Consider the following 17,243-nt stretch of genomic DNA (forward strand, 5'->3'; position numbering starts at 1 on the left):
ACACATTTCTTTTTCTTAAATTATATAATGATATCAGAGTTACAAAGTGACAGGCACCTAGATGTTAAAATACCAGCTATCATACCAATTACCAACCAGAGAATGAGCTTAGTCACACTGCCTGTTTGTTTGGCATTGTCATACCATACTCCAGTCAACAATTACAGCTGCTTACATAACTGTTGTGATTCATTTTCATCATGTGCTCCGTGTATTTTTGTTATCTTTTAAAAACACACAAAAGAATGTCTGCAGCTAATAGTGACAGTATGCAGCGAAATGATAAGGCTATTAAGATCCTGCAAGGCGAACTCATCACTGCATATTAACGGAAGACACTGGATGGATTTCAGTACTGAATTGCACAAGTGATGCTGCCGCACAAATTTGGGTATGTGGGTGACAGCGAACCTCCAACAATTCCCACTTGCATGTCATTTTGTTATTCTAATCCAAGCATAGGTCCTACAGCTGAGTAATACAATAAACCATACAACAGCCCACAGTTGACATGGCGCCACAGCATAACTTACGATCACGTTGATATGTTGTTGTGTCTGTGCATAGCAAAACTCTTTATTTTGCAGTCTTGTGCACATTCTCTTCCTAAACTGGGCTTTGCTAGATGTTCTGCAATACCAGAAACTGAAAATTGGTTACTGTTTTGGTATTTATAAATGTGAATAAAAGTATTTCAAATTATCTCTGATAAAATATATAAAATATTTCATTTGAATACAATTCACTATGAAATAGCTTTTATCAGGTAAATTCGCATTTTCATATATTGAAGCATAATTCACATCTTTATTTGCATTTATCGCAAATGTGAATTGTTCAGATGACCACATCACATATGGTGACAATGTCCATTTGGTAAGTGATGCTAAGGAATGGGGAGGAGCATGCTATGTACAGCTGAGGTACTCATACAATACTATCACACAAACCATTCCACCCACAAAGCAAACAAGGTATATTTGATTGCAGATTGTATCCCACACCATGAGAACTATTTCTGGCAAAATTAGGTGCGGACATGACTAGCATTTGCTAACGGTTTTTCAGTTAATCTTACAACATGCAATAAAGTTCCCACAAGTTATGTGGTTATCAGCTTATGGTTTTCCACTAAGCTCAAAACCAAGACACTTAGGTGGCACTGTGACAAGTTTGGTTGTGATGATTTACACTTGTCCCACACAACTTACAGCTGTGATGTCCCTATAATTAGCTTACAAACACATATGCCACAGACTACAACCTGCAAAACTGATTTTGTATGGAAAGCACACAAAGATTTTTAAGAGCAAGTAACACAATGATCAATGTTTATAAACATATCTGCAAATAGTTCAAAAAAACTTATTGTAATGTAACGTAATGTAACAAATATTTCTGACAGTTCAGAATTTAAAAGTATAATTAATTAATTGTAAACATATCCCAGAATTTGAAACAGTTCTAAAAAGTAGCAGGGTGCATTTAATATTTTGTGCCAAAAGTTTTACAAAACATGAAATCAACAGTAGTGTGATACTTGGGACAAATCTAAGTGTTTACCAAAATAACAGCATACATGGGATGCAAGATTGCACATTTTTTGCAGTGAGTACAAAATGTCATTCCACAGAAAGAGAGTTTAGATTGAAGCTGTTAGGCAAATTTAACTCTCAAGAGCAGCCTAAAAGAAGCTATAACCTTCTGCTAGCAACTACAGTCTGTAAAAATAGTTTGTATCTTTAGAGAAAACATCACTTTACTAGCATATATGCTCCCGGCATATACCATAGCAACTCAGTGAAATTTCAACCCTCCTCCAATAGACTGGGCATCAACACATTGGGGGTGGGGCAAAGGTATCAAGATTAAATTTATAAGCACACATTTTTTGAATGTAACATAGATACTGAAAAGTAGTATGGCTGTATTAACCTGAAGGTTGGTATGAATACTACAGTGCTTTACTAGGCATGGCTCTATTGTTGTTGCCTACCTCTGACCTCTGAACTGCCTGAATTAGGTAGTTACATGGATACTTGCAGATTAACATGGACCCCTAACCACTGTGCAACTTGGCATTTTTTGTATTAACAAACACTGTCAGAGGTGAAAGAAGATTTAAGAGAGAGACAAAAATTCTACAACTGATCAGAGATTGAAACCCACAACTTCGGATGTAGTGTCTCGTACTTTATCACCAAGCTATACACTTTTACAGTGAGTTACTAAGTATATATGTACATCCTTCACTACAACCACAGGAAGAGATACAACATCCTTCTCTTTTCAGTTCCTTCACACCAGTCACTTCACTTGTGGAACCCAACCTAGATCTCAGGCTAAACTACAGATAAGTTTGTCACCACAGCCAAGATTTCATATTTCACATGAAATTAAGAGGGTTGGAACTTAAATAGTGGCAACTGTTTATTCACAACTGATACAAAAGAGTTACATGTTTACACCTTTTACTGTCCTTCAAAGTAGTCACCAGCGTTGTGTAGAACCCGTCGCCAGCGATGTGGAAGGCATAGTTTACCGTTAGCAGAGCCTGTTCTACTGATGGTGCGAATGGAGCGGTCTACTGCCTGTCGAATCTCTGGAACAGTTGTGAAGCGAATACCACAAAGTGGTTCCTTCATCTTCGGAATCAAATCAAAGTCATAAGGACTTAATTGCGGGGAGTATGGTGGATGGTACAGTACTTCCCAGTCCCATCGACCGAACAGAGCAACCACAGCTTGCGCTGTATGCGCCCACGCATTGCCGTGCAAAATGATGGGTGGGTTGCACAGAAAGTGTTGGCGCTTCTTCCGCAAAGCTGGTCACAGGTAATGATCCAAAAATGAACAGTAATACGACTCAAGTCCTTGTGACTTTGATTTGATTCTGAAGATGAAGGAACCACTTCATGCCATTCGCTTCAGAACTGTTCCAGAGATTCGACAGGCAGTAGCCCACTCCATTCACACCATCAACAGAACAGGCTCTGCTAACAGTATACTACACCTTCCACATTGCTGGCAACGGGTTTTACACAATGCTGGTGACTACTTTGAAGGACAGTAACAGATGCAAACACGTAACTCTTTTGTATCAGTTGTGAATAAATAGTTGCCACTATTTAAGTTCCAACCCTCATATTTAAATCTGTTTGAGCACAACAAAAGTGCAAAAATAATATATATGCCAATAATAAAAGCAACAATTTGAGGCAAATACAGAGTGTGGAGGAAGGGTTGTCAACAAAATTTGTATTTTCTGATGTCTGGTTACTAGCTTGGCATAATACAGGAAGTGAAGGAAAGTCTGTCCACACAATGCAATAAATCTGTGTTACTCTGCTTATGGTTATCATCTGATTAACAGCTTGTGACTCCACACGATCCCCTCACTGTCTGCTTCCTACTCAATATTACTAAACATTGTGAACATCTGATTTATACAGTGCAAAAGTACAGTCTGTGGACTGCGCCTTTTAAACTTCAACCCTTGGCAGCCAGAGACAGTGGTCGTGTGTGTGTGTGTGTGTGTGTGTGTGTGTGTGTGTGTTCCAGAAGAAGCTTACTGGTTTAGTGTTCCTTTTTATGTGCCTGTCTGTGACTCAACAGCTCCACTGTATGGTAAGTAGCAATCTGCCCTTTTTTATTGTCTTTTTTATGTATGATGCGAAATAACTTTTTTCACCTTCAGGTGCTAGGACTGACACCAGCACCTGCTACCATTTAATTACGCAATTCAGCTTTGTAGGCAAACTACATCAAATTTTGAACAAAAAGTCACATTTGAAGTTAGATAAATTATACTTTAATAAAGCTATGCAACAACAGCAAATTAAATGACAGGAAAAAATGTAACTTCCTCTTGCACACCGTTAATACTTCCCACGGTAGTTTTAGTGTCAACAACAAATCCTCCGTTTTTCTATACACCCCTCTCTTGATTAAAACTCCAATTTCAAGATTTCTTACAAACAGTTACTGCATCACTGTAACTTAGTGTGCTACACAGTAGCAGGGCATTCTCCAGTTTACTAGTTTGAAGTAATTGGTATGGCTGATGACTTGATTTAGTGTGAATAAGAATGGTACTGTACTTTGATCTGTTTATGGGTTTCAATGTACCAGTAATTCTCTCCGCCATTTATGACTAAACAGGTATTTGGATATAGGTTCTCTCTGGCCATAAATGGTCTCACTCATTTCAGCCACCTCATTAATATAGATGTTGTTCTTATAATGTAATCTACCCACTCCTCAAGAAATGTCTCTGTTGATCTTAAAAACCCGTGCAACTGCACAAGCACCTAGAGGAATGAATAACCATTCAGGTCAACCCCTGAATGTCTGAGTCTCCTAATTCTAACACTGGAATGAGGGTGTGCATAAGTAAAACTCACATTATCCTAGATAGGCCACAAGGCTACAACAATATAGTGATGTATACAAGAGTGTACATTTATGTTCAAAACAAGAATTGAAGTTCTTGAAAGACTACATTCTTGTTCTTTATCACCAGGTCCCTCATTACACAAGGAACTCCAAACAAATTAAAATACTTTCCTAAAAAACACAGCACTGCTGACAGGAAAGAGTCATTCTCAAGTAATTCAGCACTAGCTTGAACAACCCAACTAGGTAAAATAGAACACTTTTGACTGTCCATATAATGTCAACTAGTGCACATCACAGAAAAAAAATCTAGTCAAATTAACATATCAAATAACATAGTAGGAATAATTGTAAACATTGGGCATAAAAACTCAACTACATGAAGAAATGCTAATAGCAGACTGATACATCAAAATATTACTTAACTATCTCTCAGACCACAAACTATACCATTGTTGACTAACAAAGATTTAAATGACAACCCCCCTCCCCAAAGCAACAGGACAACCCATGGAAGCAGCCTGTCGGGGATAGCCCGCAAAACAAATACCAAGAATTAACACTTCAGAACAAATGCATTAAGAGATGCTTAAGGGTCTCATGGCAAACAAAAATTGCAGAAATAAGTGAAATACTGAACAAAAACTGAAGGCAACAGTTTTTCATTTCAACAAAATTTCGTGGACTTGGTGTCAAGATACTGAGAACCAAAAATAAAACCACATGCAAATACATTACGAGCATTGTGGAAGGGAAGGGAATATGCACGGGAAAGCCAAAGCACCTTTGAAACTCAAAATTAAGTGACTTAAAGGTAGTACTGTAACTCTTTAGTAAATAAAAAATAAGTGCCTACCTTATCTACAGTTCAACATCTCCTTTTTATGGGGAGTAGTTATCTTGGCTCATTGCACAGTATGATAACCAAATAATCCTCAGTGTCTTTTCAATAGTAGTTAATAAAAGCGTGATCAGCATTTACAGTGCTTGAAAAAAAGGAAAGGAAGATTAGGGTTCAATGTCCTGTTGGCATTGAGATCATTAGAGACGGAGCACTAGCTCAGATTGTTTCAAGGCTGGGGAAGGTAATCAGCCCTACCCTCTCAAAGGAACCATCCTGACATTTCCCTAGAGCAAGTTCGGGAAATCACGGAAAACCCAATGCAGGATGACCAAGTGTGAATTTGAAACGTCATCCTCCTGAATGGATAAAGGGCTTGAAGAGTGATACTATACAACAGAAGCCCTCAAAGGGGTCTTTGCATTTTCCCGCTTAGTGATCGGTAATATTAGGTGGTTCTTCCAGAAATATGATACTTAGACCCCACATTACTGCATATTAATGAGCTACATACAGATTGGATGGAAATGGAAAAAAAATTTAAACTTTTAGTTCGTACCTCGATCTTCCATTCGGCGAATTAGCTCGTGTTCTCCCCATTTCAAGACAGCCTGCAGAACTTCCAGTTCACTTGCCTAAGAAAATTGAATACATTAAACTTTCAAATGTATACAACAACACAAATTAGTAATTATATTAAGGCAAAGGGGAGGAAAAATAGATACTACCCAATATATATAGAAATTGAGAGTTATTAACTGAATAAATTAGACAGAACAACCTCTTGCAATACATTTCCTCATTGTGTTAATCTCCATCTCTTTAACTAATGTTTCACTTAATTTAAAAAATAACAGAATTGGAAATATGCAATTGAATACTGTATTGCTTATTCTAGTAAATGACACTGTCTACCATAAACTAAGCACGGCAGATATACACAATACATAATAATGGATGTGTATTATTTAATACTGATTGGGCACTACATAGACACAATGACCACTGCAATGTAAGCCACTCTGTGGTGTGCAGTAGGTAGTGTATAAAGTGTGGTTAAAATAAAACTGATACACAAAATTCAGTAAGTTCACATAACGTAAGTTACCCTAATCAATGAACAGAAAAACTATTCTTCGCGAAAGTTACAGGAACTGCCCATCATTGATATCAATGCACAAACTTGTTGCTGTGTAGGTTCTGCCGTTTTGGGTTCATTTTATTTTAGGCACTCTGTAGTATATCATTATCATTACAGTTCCATTTGAGGCTGGTATGTAAGCCTAACTTTAACTGTGATAGACACTACATAATGTGTGCATGGAAGATAGTAATGTGTCTCTTGACTCCCCTTTGAAGATTGACACTCTTAAGTTCAAGGTTTGTCCTGTTTATAAAGAATAATGTCTTTATTTTAGTTTCTCTCACAAGCACTTCTTGAGCATGTATGTGATACTCTCACACCAACCAAATAAAATCATGAATAATCTCACAGGTTTTGCTTAAAACCTTATAGATTTCTTATACTAGATTACAAGTACTGTTGAGATAATCACATGTGACACTTGGTTATGAGCAAGAACTTATAGGTGGGTTCCTTTGATATGTATTGGAGTTGTGTCAATCTGTGGCTAAAAATACCATGTTTGATCTAACACAAGGATGCTATTTTTGACATGCCATTAGTATAACAATGTCCCACATTCACTGTACTTATGTCAATGATCTGATGTTGAAACATATCAATAATGCAGAATAAACACAACACCACAAATAGAAATCGTTCTGTCCATTGAACTGATAGCCTGCAGTGCACAAAAAATAAGAAATAGATGTCATGTCTATATTTGTGGTCCTTTTGATTTTGTTTCGCAATACGCTTGCAACTTCTTTTAAACATGCAATCATGATCGCTGCTTTCTAAATAGTTTTAGAATACTGTTATCAATTTGAGGTGGACCTTTCCCACCTTTGTTATCTCTTATGGCATATATGTAGTTAGCATACACAACATTACAGCCCAAGCCATACATATACCCCATCATATTTTTGTAGAAGCAGTTTTTTTTAAGTGTGCAGCTGGATAGACATACAAATAAGTTCATAGTCACACTTCCCACACAAATGTATTTTGCCATTCTTTTTTCCATTGGGTGCCATAACTAATGTTTCAATATCCTTAAGAATGCTTTTCCCTTCTTCTAGGGAGACTGAGTCAATAAGTTTGGAACAACATACTTCCAAGAGATCTCAAAACTACGTCATTTAGACACTCAAGATAAACATCAGAAACCATGTTGAGTTCAGTTTTGCATAAATATCTCCCCCCCCCCCTCTCTCCCCCCCCCCCTCCTCCTCCTCCTCCTCCTCCTCCCCCCCCCCCCCCCACACACACACACACACACTCTCTCTCTCTCTCTCTCTCTCTCTCTCTCTCTCTCTCTCTCAAGGTAACACTAAATGCAACTTCCTGGCAAATTAAAACTGTGTGCTGGACCGAGACTCAAACTTGGGACCTCTGTCATTCGCACGCAAGTGCTCTACCACCTGAGCTCCCCAAGCACGACTCAAGACCCGTCCTCACAGCTTTACTTCTGCCAGTACCTTGTCTCCTACCTTTCAAACTTCACAGAAGCTCTCCTGGAAGGTAGGAGATGAGGTACTGGTGGAAGTAAAGCTGTGAGGATGGGTCGTGAGTCGTGCTTGGGTAGCTCAGATGGTAAAGCACTTGCCCTCGAAAGGCAAAGACCCCAAGTTCGAGTCTCGATTCGGCACACAGTTTTAATCTGCCAGGAAGTTTCATGTCAGCACACACTTTGCTGCAGAGTGAAAACTTCACTCTGATAACACTAAATATTTCACACAAATATCACAAAAACTGATCCGACAGACAGAAATGGAAGAACGTCAATACAGGCTAATGCCTCACGCACTACCCTTCTCCATTTCAAACCACGAATTTCACTGCCTCTTACACCCAATTTTAGCGAGCTATCAGTTATCACCATTATATGGAAAATACGGCTGATGGAGTAATTTTACAAACTACCCTAGAACACTCTAGTAGATGAATACTTTGTGACATTTTCAGGATTATAAGGTCATTTTTCCATTCTCTGTAAGTAATGTACATCAATATCCCTCTCTGAGAGTACTGCAGATCAGTACTAAATGGACCTACAACTTTCATTAAATGGAAAATTAACTAAAATTAGAAACTGTACTGTGCAACCATATAAACACTGTCACCCAAGCAGCTATTTCCTGCATGCAGCACTTGGATAATTATTCAGGAGAGATTACATGAATTATCACAACTAGCTATAGTGTAGCTTAGATGCCCTATTTCCAAAAGTAAAAGATATAAAACTTTTCTGCAAACAATTTTCAAGCAAATAGTATGCACAGAGTAATACTACTACTTATTTCATGACAATTTATGAATTTATTACTATTACTTCAGCTCTCCTTCCCCCCACTTGGAACATTCAGTTTCAGACCACTTTTGTTAAACAACTATAAAGGCAGGAGAAAAATAAGTATATTAAAGCTGAGAAGGATTTATGGAGACTGACTCTAGCTGAGAAAACCTACAATAACAGCAATAATATACTTGAGTCTGAAACACTATTCAAATAATTTAATGCCCATTTAAGGTGACAAAATCAAACAATCACACGAATTTTGTTGCATGGAAGGTGAATACTCTGTTGCAGGTCACTGGGGAGAGGAGGCCTCTCTAAAAGAAAAATCACATTTGTGGTGCATCAATCTCTTATCTATATTGTACCTCTTGACACATTATAATGTCTGAAGTCAAGCTGTGTGGTCTATGGATGTTCCATTAGGTCGACACAAGAGCATTACATCAGTATGGCAAACACCAATGGAAGATTATGAGAAAAGCATATCATTACATGCAGAGATGCTACTAAAATGACCAAATTTAGTCTGCACAAACAATTCTAAGGAAATGTTACTGCCCCTACAATGCCTACCTTATAAATGCTACACACATAAAATTAATGAGATTATGGTATACACTGAACCACACAATCTGCAGAAACCAAGAATGAAATAAACAAAAGGTGTGTGTGTGTGTGTGTGTGTGTGTGTGTGTGTGTGTGTGAGAGAGAGAGAGAGAGAGAGAGAAAACCTGGATATCAAAACAAGAACACATGGGAACAGAGGTGCATCAAAATCTCTTTTTTACAAGGGTCATTCCATAAGTCATGACAACTACGGTACATCTTGTGATGAGAACTCTAAGATATGCACTGAATCAAAATCAGCTACTATGCTTCAAAATAGTCAATCAGTGCATACACTGTGTACAATGGCCCCAATGGCTTTGCCATCAATGTGTGCCGCCTGTCACCGAAATGTTGTAAGGACATAAGGACATTTGCCCCATTTGCAGAGCGCCTCCCTTGCAATGGTTTCCTTTATGGAATGTGGTCGAAGTCGCAGGGGCTGAGGTCTTGTGAGTAGGGTTGGCGATAGAGGATCCATTTTATAGCACGGCCAACCTCACAACGGATGTTTCAGGCAATGGTCTCAGCCATCCACGAATGCGGTCACAATCTGTCGGTTGATTTGGGTGATGTTTGCCGTGAGATTTCAAATGTATTTACAGCAATTACGGTGATGTGACACATTTGCATGATATACCATAACTGCCATGACTTATGAAATTTCCCTCATATAATCAAACCTCCTGCATTACGATAGAAATTTAAATAGTAATTTTCAAACCAGATTTGAGAGCAAACTTCATACCAATTTGGTAATGATTGAGCAGCCCGCATGCTGTTTGCGTGGACATACTTCCTGCTACCATGCCGTTGACATCCATACACCAGCTCAGTGGTGTGTTCTTAAATTTACAGTGTCATACTACTGGTATAAATGCCACTAGTTACAATTCTTTCACAGTACGTACCTGTGATCTGAACACATTTCAGTACCATCTGTTTCACTATCATTTAGTTGTGCCCAAACTTCTTTTCCTCTATAGTCACTTTCCGACACTTAATATTAGTTAATGATTGAGAAATGGGTTCCAGCCACATGATGCACTTCACACTTCGTTTTTGCAGACAGGTTCCCTGCTAGCATGCTACTGACCTCACTACAGCAGTTTGGAGATGGGTTCCAAATTTCCCATCCATAGCACTGCTTGTCATTGGTATTAACTTATCTTGTTCATCATTAGGTTTTTATACATTACTTATTATGCTTCTTATGTGCATTTACATTTTTGATTATGCCTTATGGCAACTACAGGTGTGTATGGTTTTGTTTTATTATTTTATCATACTTTTACCCCCACCGAGACCATCCTCAAGAAACGCATGTCATTAGCTCCAGTTCTGGCATGAAATCTGCAACTGTTGTTTGGCTTCTTTACACCGTTTTTGTGCAGGCACTATGAACTACATGTAAGCATTTACTAGCTCTTATTACATTAATGTATTCTTTATTGTCTTACTTATCGCTCTTGCATTTTTTTAGGACCACAGCAATATGCAAAATACATCTTATTCTTGACACTCGACAAAAATAACATTATAGTTATAAGTACATACCATTTCCTTAAATTTAAAAAAATATTTGAAACTTTTCATCCTTAATTTTGATATTCTTACTTAAATTCTACTTCTTTGTGGTACATTTTCTGTACAGCCTTCTGATGAAGGGCACTAAATGCCTGAAACCAGTTAAGAAACTAAATTTCTTTTACACAACTGGATGCTGATTAATTCGATACATACAACTATAGTTGCTGAAGATCGATAAACTACTAATGCTAACATTGTATTTTTTCCTTAGGGTTTTTACTGTCTGTTTTTAAACTACTTTCATATGAATTAACTTTTAACTAATCCACCAGCTGCAAGGTAAACCTGTAAATGGTTCCTTCAGTTGAAGATTTCTTTATAGATTAAGTTTATAATATTGAGGAAAATTTCAATCAATATTTGTCCACGCTTTCCAGAAGAGAAACACAAGGTATTCATATACAATACAATCAATGACATATGCTTCGAATGTTCCAATAAGCTGTCTTTATTTTTGTAAATAGCGATAACAACATGAGTAGTATAAAGCAGAGACAGAACACCAACATAAATCATAGACAACAACAATTATTATGAAAAAAATTAAAAACGTAAAATAAAGATGTCAAATGAAACTAAAACTAACTGTAGGCAAAAACATAATTACAAGCAAACCTATATGAAAAAATAATAATAAGCAACTGAATTCCTCACAACACTTATTTATAATGGTAACAATGTAAACATGTAACATCACTGACCCACTGTCACCCAAGCTGCCAGAAACATAGCATATATAGTAAACAAGTAACATCCAATATACAGCTCCACTGTACACCTGGGAGAAAGTAATAATTCCAAAACAGATAGGACACGACAACAACGATGTTACGTGTGAGGTAAAACACCTAATGATATATTATAAATTTTCAGATCATAGTTACAAAACCATTATATTAAGACCATCATTTGTCTATGTATTTACAGAGCACCTGATGATGGCAATTTGCCAAAATGGGCTCATTGTGAATGAGATAAAACATAAACAACTTACATAGCAGTGTAGCTGGCTATTATTCATAAATAATCATGTCATTAAAAGAGATATTTTGCACTGCAGGCCCCAAAGAACAAAATTTTATTTTTTGTTGTTTGTATGTACAAAATGTTATCAGTTTCTATGCTATAACTAAATCTTCAGACGTCCATAGTACGGTCCAATCAATCAACTACAGAATACAGCGAGCAAATCAAATAGTGTACACACAGAAGATAAATTGTGAAAGCCCAGCATGTTTCAATATATCTTCTATATGTATCTATTTCATTTGCTCGCTGTATTCCACAGTCAACTCACTGGACAGTAATATGGATGTTAAATATGTTAGTAACATACCTCTGAAATCAATAACATATCATAAATGTAAACTGTGAAACTAAAAACAGATGACTGGAACATGTAAAACATTAATTATCAATAAATACATTTGAATGCTCAAGAATTCCACCTAGCAAGAAGGATAAGAAACTGAACGTATTTATACATATTGGCAGTCAAATTTCTATATTTGTCATATTCCTTTCCATCCTTTGGGTCGATTTAAGTCAAGGTCTTTTCTGCACCTTCTATTCGTTGATCTATGTTCAAATACATTTTTTGGTAATCTTTCTTGTATCAGTCTCATTAAGTGTCCAAACCAAAAAAAGGTATCAACATTCTAATTTATCCTTCATGGTATCTTTCCTTTGCATTATGTCCTACACCTCCTTATTTGTTTTTTGTTATAAATGGTACATCCTTGATGCTCATCTTAGAAAGTCCGTTTCTACAACTTCAGTCTTCTTGCGTTTCTTCTCTGTAACAATCCACACTCCAAAATATAGATAGTAATTGGTTCAATAATGGCTTCACATATATAAAGTTTTGTTTTCAATCCAATTTTTGTGGACCACAAAAGGGAGTTCAATTTTGATATTACTCTCCTTCCTGGGACCAATCTGTTTCTCAAGTCATCTTTGCAGGTTCCATCTTTATTAATTATACTCTCTAGGTATTCACATTCTTCACAATTATCGATGGTTACATTGTCTGTTATTTCAAGAGCTATCAATTGTGTTCCTATGGTTCAGTATTCTATCTCCTTGATGTTCAACTTCAGTGCCAATTTGCTATATTCTATTAATTTTATCATCATACACCTTCATCATCGTTCACAACCACCACCTGGTCTTATGCGAATAAAAGTATATATAGTACATACAGTGGTCTTATAATTGAATTCCTGTTCTACTGCATTTGTTTTCCCAGATCTGCAAGATGATTTGTAGATATATTTATGAATAATGTTGGAGATTATCAATTGCCTTGATTCAATCCTTCATTTTAAAAGATTTATAGCTTATAGATCCTACCCTTAACCCTACATGCACATCTTTATGTATGTCATACATACTTCTTATGTATAACGAGTCAATGAATGCCACATAGTTCCAGTTCTTCAAATAGCTTGGTTAAGAGGGTCGTCGTTGTAACCATGACAGGAACAGTTGCGGGGTTGCTGTTAACGAAAACGCAGCGGGACCGAATGGGAGCAGCCCGCGAACAGGCGTGACGACAGACAACCGAGCAAGACACCAAGATCAGCAACAAAGTATTAAGCAATGGGGTCCCAAGAGATAACCTCACAAAATCAAAACAATGTCCACTCATAAATGGGAAGTAAGCACACGCAACGTAAACACGATATCTGTAAGCAAGATATCAACCAATTCAACGCAAATACCAGATTGCCTCACTGAGTGAGAGGCAGCCGCCTAAATACACAACAGGGTATGTCGCTACTGGCCGCTGGGACTACATGCTCCACAGTGGCGCCTTCACGTTAGACTTGGGGCCAGGAGCACACGCAGCCACGGCTTACGGTGCAACTGCTGCAGAGACCTCTAGTGGTCATCGAGTTCCATGCCGTCTGGCGCGGATTCGAAACCCATGGCGCTCGGTACCAGAGATGTCATAAGCTTTCTCAAGATCGATGAAAACTAAATGTGTTTCCAAATTTCATTAAGATTTTTTTTTATATCTGCAGGCATAGGGAGAACATATTATCAACATACAATCGACCTGCTCTAAATCCACTCTATTCTTTGATGTCTACAATTTCTGCTTCAATTGTTTCTCAGAATCCTACCACACAAATTTCCTAATTAACTGGTTACACTGACGCCAGTTTCCTTTTTTGCTAATGTAACTTATTATAGAAATATTAAAATATTCTGGTAGCTCTTCATCTTCCATCACCAGTTTATTAAAGAAGCACGCCAATATTTCCCATGAGGTACTCTGTCCATATTCCACTAAGCCAATACTTATGTGTAATTCAAGGTCCTGGTCCAGTGAATTTATTACATTTCATCCATTTGACAGTCTTTTCTACTTCATTGTGTGTCACTGGTTCTACATTAAAATTATCCGCATCTTTCAGCTGATGTAGTACCTGCTTTTGCTTAAATGAATATTCCTGTACTGAATTAACCTTAGCTATGTTAAGCTTTTCACTGATTCTCTAACACATGTAAGAAGAAAACAAAACAGTTTTGGGAGATACTGTTTGGAATTAGAGCCAGCTATGCATGCCACACACACAAATCTGGCTTATATTCCTCTTGCATCAGACGAACTTCAGTACCATAATTTGTTGCTTTGGGTTGAAAAATGTATACAGACTGTAACAGCAAGTTTTTTTAATTTGTATACAGGTGAAAATGTCATACTGAGTTGAAACTTGATGGATTTATTATTTTTGATAACTGTGGCACTACTTGCTAAGAAGTAAATAAGAAAGAACTATTGGACAAAATTTATAACAAAAGGTGCTATTTCTAGTTACTCATATCAACAACTGGTAATGCTAAACTGCTACATGATCACGTAGACAGAACACAATGAAAGTCAAATGTGCGCTTTTTGGCTTAATAGTCTTAATTTTATTACAAAAGAGCTATGAATTGGTAAGAACAAACCATACATAATTCAAAAAATTGAGCTCTCAAAACACAGATTTAAACTGTCTCAGAAGTATTCACTGGAAATGAGAGTTGCAAGTGCCAACACATTTCAGTCCTGGCAAATCATTTGGGACTCAGCGATAATGGACAAACTACATTCCACAATTACCCATCACTTGCATGAACTCTGTACAGGCATAAAGCTGATTCCTCATGGGTTCACTTAACAAAAATGATACTACTACTTCCCAACATGTAGTATCATATGGAAGACAAAAGCATATAAGCTACACTTTGAAGTAGGACACTTTTCTGCAACTACCACAGTTACCGACCTCTCACCAAGCAGTGCCATTTCTTCAGCAATATAACAGTTGACTAAAGTTAGCTGATGTTTTGAATTGAAGAAATTCCTTAAAAATCCAATTAGTATCTCATTTTGACAAGCAAGCACTGAATTGTGTCAGTTCTCATCAATATACATTACGAGACCAAAGCTTTCTGGACATCTACTATTGTCCATTCGAAAAGCACTAGTCACAGAAATAACAAGGTTGAGAATCTCTCTCTATCACAATTACAACATTTAATTTTTAAGATCTGAATTCTACAAAGTTCAGCCACAATGAAAGTGTAATTTAGTTTCATCCTTTGCAGCACTGTGTGAATAGTTATTTGTAAGCTTCTGACAGCACATATTTGACATCCAACGAACATAGTAGTTCATCCCAAAGACATTTGTAGGTTTCAGATCAGAGCTTGGATTGAGCAAATCCATCAAATCCATTTATTTTTTAACCTTAATGCAACGGTACTAGCTTTGGATAGAGCAGAATTACTATACCAATATAGTAAAGATGCCTTTTCAAAAAATGAGGGAGAATTTTATCAACCAAAACTAATAGGCCGAGCCTAAACTACGAAAAAAAAAAAAAAAAAAAAATCATCAGAGCACCACACCACCTCTATCAAATTTAATTGCTACCATAAGACCAGTTGAGTACCAATCACCAGACATCCACCAAGTCTGCTCATAATCACAACCACTCCGTACAAACTTCTTCTACCACCTCATATATCAGTGATGGAATTGTTTTGCAGTCATTTAATGAAACTGCACATTTTTTCTTGTAATCAGTGTGTTCTGTGTAGCAGTACAGTGATTAAAACAAAATTCTATATATTTCAATGAAGATCTGTGCTTGAGCTGCAATGGAAGTTATCTTTAACAGACGACAAAGGTGTACAGTAATCAGTTGGTGTATTAGATTTTAAAATTCAGTACTCCTTAATCATTTAATTTTTGGGCTCATATGAGCAAGGATTGTGTTTAATGCTTCAGTGACATTTCCACTTCATATCAGCAACATATCACCAGCAGTGAACCTAAGCATGTTTAACACCTATGAAATTTCTCCAACTCAATGCCTGGACTTGGGAGCCCAAGTATCATGTACCATTCAAACTCAGATCTCTAGGAGACAGCTTCCAGCCCCACACTATTCATGTAAGCATCAACCAAATGTGGCTTTCCTGGGGCGATAGCAACTGAAAGTCTTACAGCAAGTAGGTTAATAAGAGATTGACAGATCCCTCGTGGTACACAAAACAGGCCAGGACACTGTTTCGGAAGCAATGAAAAAAGGCATACCAGATTTAAATGAAAAAAGGCATACCAGATTTAAAAGAACACACCATCTCCAAAACTGGAAATGGGTTACAGATGCTCGAAAATAAGTGTGCACTACAATACAAGAGGCTTTTAATGGGTTCCACAATGAAACTCTGTCTTGAAACCTGTCATAAAATCCAAAGTGATTATGCCCATTTATAATGTGTACGACTCACAAGACACAGTCAATACCTATGCTGTGAGAGAGCAGTGGCAACGCTAACAATGACTGTGTCACTAAAGTAGACTTACTAAAAATGGATTTCTAATATTCATTCATGAAAATAAATGCAGGAAACATTCCAGAATTCAAATCAGAGAAATTTGGAAATAAATACTTCTGATGCAATGAAACAAACTGAAGTAACTTAATAAAGGCAAGTGTTCTGGCCAAGACCGTGTACCAATTGGCCTCCTTTCAGAGTATGCTGATATAGTAACTTAGCAATCATATGAAACTTGATGAAATATCTGTACCTAAAGACTAGTAAGTTGCACAGCTCACACCAATGCACAAGAATAGAAATAAAAGTAATCTGATGACTTATAGACACCTATCAAGGATATTGATCGATTGCAGGATTTTGGAACATATATTCTGCTCAAACATTATGAACTACCATGAAGAAAACATTCTACTGACACACAACCAAACCATATTCAGGAAATATTGCTCTTTTGAAACACTACTCGCTCTTTATTCACATGAAGTAACAATTTCCAGTAGTCTGTGACACGATTCCTCAAAAGTGGCTTCCAATCAGAGCAGA

At 37.1% G+C, this 17,243-nt stretch overlaps 1 protein-coding gene across 1 annotated transcript in view; it reads right to left on the minus strand.

The window, feature by feature from the left end:
* Positions 1-17,243, minus strand: part of LOC126185129 (BTB/POZ domain-containing protein 7) — a 63,946-nt gene that overhangs the window by 34,167 nt on the left and 12,536 nt on the right. The window contains exon 5 of the mRNA XM_049927954.1: positions 5,795-5,870. Within this exon, the coding sequence (XP_049783911.1) occupies positions 5,795-5,870 (76 nt within the window). The remainder of the gene's footprint in view (positions 1-5,794; positions 5,871-17,243) is intronic.

The sequence above is a fragment of the Schistocerca cancellata genome, chromosome 4 (genome assembly GCF_023864275.1).
Source record: "Schistocerca cancellata isolate TAMUIC-IGC-003103 chromosome 4, iqSchCanc2.1, whole genome shotgun sequence".
NCBI classification, from domain to species: domain Eukaryota; kingdom Metazoa; phylum Arthropoda; class Insecta; order Orthoptera; family Acrididae; genus Schistocerca; species Schistocerca cancellata.